At 32.9% G+C, this 3,850-nt stretch overlaps 1 protein-coding gene across 1 annotated transcript; it reads right to left on the bottom strand.

The window, feature by feature from the left end:
• Positions 1–2,641: 2,641 nt before the first annotated feature.
• On the bottom strand, positions 2,642–3,429 carry LOC104219501 (gibberellin-regulated protein 11-like). The gene is made up of 3 exons (XM_009770196.2): positions 3,261–3,429; positions 3,111–3,162; positions 2,642–3,002 (listed from the first exon to the last, which is right to left on the bottom strand). The coding sequence occupies exons 1-3, from the start codon at positions 3,336–3,338 to the stop codon at positions 2,821–2,823; spliced, it is 312 nt and encodes a 103-aa protein (XP_009768498.1). The 5' UTR covers positions 3,339–3,429; the 3' UTR covers positions 2,642–2,820.
• Positions 3,430–3,850: the final 421 nt, after the last annotated feature.

Here is a 3,850-nt window from a genome sequence, read left to right as displayed (position 1 = left end):
TATGTTTAGTTTGAGGCAAAAAATGTACAGCTTTGTGTGCTAAAATTATTCAGTGAGAAGTTTAACTTTAAACTGAAATTATTGTGAGAAATATTGGTTTTATGTGCAGCTTTGTGTGCAGTTTATGTGCAGTTTAAACTGAAGTTTAAATTCATCAAATGCTTGTAGTTCTGGCGTTCTGCGGCTTCTGCCACAATATATAGCAGCTTCCAGTAAACTTTGTACAAACGTTCAGCAATCAACACTATTAATTTTAGTTTTACCTTATCGGGTAAACCGATAACCGAACCGATAATGATCAATAACCGATTAACCGATACCCGATAACCAATATCTTATCGATTTGGTTATCGGATTATGATATTTGTAAACCGATAACCGATAATATTCAAAACCGAACCGAACCGACCGATGCCCACCCATAATTTGTTCAACCTTGACCCGGACTGATTTCTTTGTCTTTGAGATAGAATGAAGATTATGTGGGGCACTGGAGCTACAACTATCAAGTAAAGTTTCCACTTGGTTCATGTATGGAGTAGGAATTACGAAGGGTAGAAATACCGCACTTTCATAGTTTCACTTGGTTTTGAGTAGCTTTGATTGGAGCAAGATGCACTTTACAAATACAAAAAAAAAAAACAATTTTCAGTCCTACGCACTAAAATTTTAAAAAAAGTATTCACACAATTATATTTCTTATAAATTATATAGACAAATTTCTAAAATATCTAATCATTAATTAATAATCCGATAAAATGTTGTTTTATATGGAGTATAAGATTAAGAAAATATATAGCACCGTCACAAGAAAGCAGCCAGCTGTGGATGAGCAAGGTTTGATCTGTATTTGGTACAAAGCAAGTTGGTTATTCCTTGCATTGATTGAAGTGATGACCAGCTCACATACTATCCTCACCTAACTCATATTACTATGAAGTTCATTACTTTGACTTATCCAAATTCTGTTTCAACTTTTTATTTATTTATTTTAATCCGCCCATAATTGTCCCCGTAAGAGATTCAAATGTAGTTTGTAATGAGTGAATGGTAAATTCTTTTCTTTCCACACTCTATTTTTGTGTTGTTGAAACTTGTAATTTGAAGCTTAAGCGAGTCACTCTTCAAAGATACAATAATTGTTTAAACTTCTTAAAGTAATATATCAATGAGCCTTTATGTTTTTATTTAGTATTTAGGATTTAACCACTATTTAATAGGGGAAAAAGTGAGTTTTTCAGTCTCAAAAACATACATTATATATATATATATATATATATTCTCGACGTGTCACGTCAGTTTGCATATATTTATTAAGTGATATAAGGCCGGAGTCTTAATAAGTTGTGAGACGAAACTACATACACTAAATTAAACAATGCACAGTATATTCTATCTGAACACAAAAAAACGAAGAAGAAAAGAAAACATTCATAATATGATTAAACTGAGGCAGCTCAAGAAGCTAGGAGTTCGATCGCTATTTTAATAATGATAGTATCCAAAAGTGACACACTTTGCTTGAGTGCTTGTACAGCAAGGGTCAAGAACACATATGGTTGGCACTCGTCGACTTTATAATTCATTTCAGAGTTTCGAGGGTCTTTAACCTTACTATTCTGTCATCTTAAAAGGCTGGAAAGCATATCATTCGTGAAGATTTTGCTGAAGTACATATTGTTTAAAAGTAAATAACAATAAACATTTAGAAAATGTGAATCAGACAATTGAAGAGAAACGTATATTTTTAGTTACTCTTAAAAAATAATAGCCGGTAATATATATATATATATATATATATATATATTATAATTTTTTACTAGTGAATATAATTAATTTCAACCGACTGACCAATTTTGTATTTTGTCCAAAATTGAAAGAAAGGGTGTGTAATGTCATACTTGTACTGTTGTATATGTTGACAATCTCCTTGTAGGGCTATGCATAATTTGGTAAATATCGAATTACCATATTGAAATCGAAAATTTTGGTATTTAGTATTCGGTATGGTATTTGGTTTGAGTTTTTAAAAAAATTGGTATTAGATATTTTAAAATAAAATACCAAAATACTGATACTGTACCGAAATATATATTACTTCGTATTACACAATATACATTTATTAATTATAATATGAGTATAAAAAATCTAAAATTTTACTTTTCTTTATTCTCTAAGCAAGTAACACGACATTTCTAATGATCAAACTTATTTCTTTATGTATAATTTTCTCGCTTTGGGTTGATATTTGTTAGTTTTGGATAGAACTTTTGTAAACAAACTTTTTTTATTGTGTACTTTTGAATACTTTAATTAAAAATATTATAATTTATGGCTCTATACACAAGTTAATATTCAAATAAAATAAGCCGAAGTTATCAAACCGAATAAACCGAAATCGAAAGGAAAAAAATCAAACCACATCGAATTTAATTAGGTACGATAATGATATAACATTTTAAAAAACCGAATATCAAAAATACCGAATCGAAATATCTAAATACCGCACCATATCTGACCCACGAACACCCAACCTCCTTGTACTTCCAAGTTATGAAACGAAACTACATAGCTAGCTTGGAACCATAGTCCATAGACAGTGACAGCGATAGCAGTTCTCTTGTGCGTGCAACAACGGCTATAGAAATCAAATAAATAGTAGTATGCATCCATTAATATTGTAAACTTTCAATCGTACACACGAAAAAATTGATTAAATTTCAAAATCAACAGCTGGCATACTTAATGATACACAACAAATTCAATGAGAGGAACATTTGGAGGAGAAAATTTTGGGGAAACGTAAGTTCCAACCACTGTTTAAGGACATTTGCGGGTGTCGTTATGAGTAGTAAGGTTGAAGTAGCAAGGGCAAGCTTCATAATTTCCAGAAGTCCCTGGTGGCACGCAGTGGCAGGTACGGCAGCAACTTCCACATGCTCTGTTGCATAGATTTGGCCTAGACGACTCGCTGCACCTATATTCACAGGCTCCTGTACAATCTGCAACATAGTCGAATTCAGAATTTAGAGTTAATGAATTCAGAATAATCGTGATATGATTATATATTAGTCGTGGAGGAAATATATATGTAGTAAATGTTATATTACCTAATGGCTTTGGAGCTTGAGGGCTTGGTGCTGGTGGCTTACTGTTGTTTCCCTGCACCAAACATTACAAAATCGAACGTTATTTCAAGATGAAAGAGATCGAGTTAAAACATGATATGCTATTTGAGCTTTAAAAAAAGAGGAATTAACCTGTTGAAGAGCATGAGTGAAATGGACAAGCACAAGTGATGCAATAAGCAAAGCAGCAAATGCCTTTTGGAATGCCATTGTTTCAGATAAACAAAGGGAATAGGAGTAGAAAGGAGAAAACTGATCAGAGCTCTGAAATCTGAGCTGGCCTCCACTATGGATGTGAAGTAAAGAGAAGAGTGATGTATTTATAGCACATGAAAAGATGTACCATCCACCCCACACTTTAATTTCTTGGGGTGTGGACAGAGGCGGAGCCAGGATTTCAAGTTTATGGGTTCGTAATTCTAATCTTTTTAATCTATTGGGTTCTAAATTAATAATTTATACATATTCAATGGATTTTTTAAGACAAATATAGGGTTCGAACCAAAACTACTGGGTTCGGCCGAACCCAGTAACTACACTCTAGCTCCGCCCCTGGGTGTGGACATCGGTAGGCTTATATTTTTATCGAGCTCGAGTGTTCATCTGGTCCCTAGTTAATTCAACTGTTTAACTTAGTAGTACATATTATGCCAAGTTCAAGGGGCTATATTGGTATTTAGCCTTAATATTTCAACTTCTGATGTAGAACAAGTAAAAGGTTG

Source organism: Nicotiana sylvestris, chromosome 2 (assembly GCF_000393655.2).
Source record: "Nicotiana sylvestris chromosome 2, ASM39365v2, whole genome shotgun sequence".
In the NCBI taxonomy this organism is placed as follows: domain Eukaryota; kingdom Viridiplantae; phylum Streptophyta; class Magnoliopsida; order Solanales; family Solanaceae; genus Nicotiana; species Nicotiana sylvestris.
This window is presented reverse-complemented; position numbering and strand designations above follow the sequence as displayed.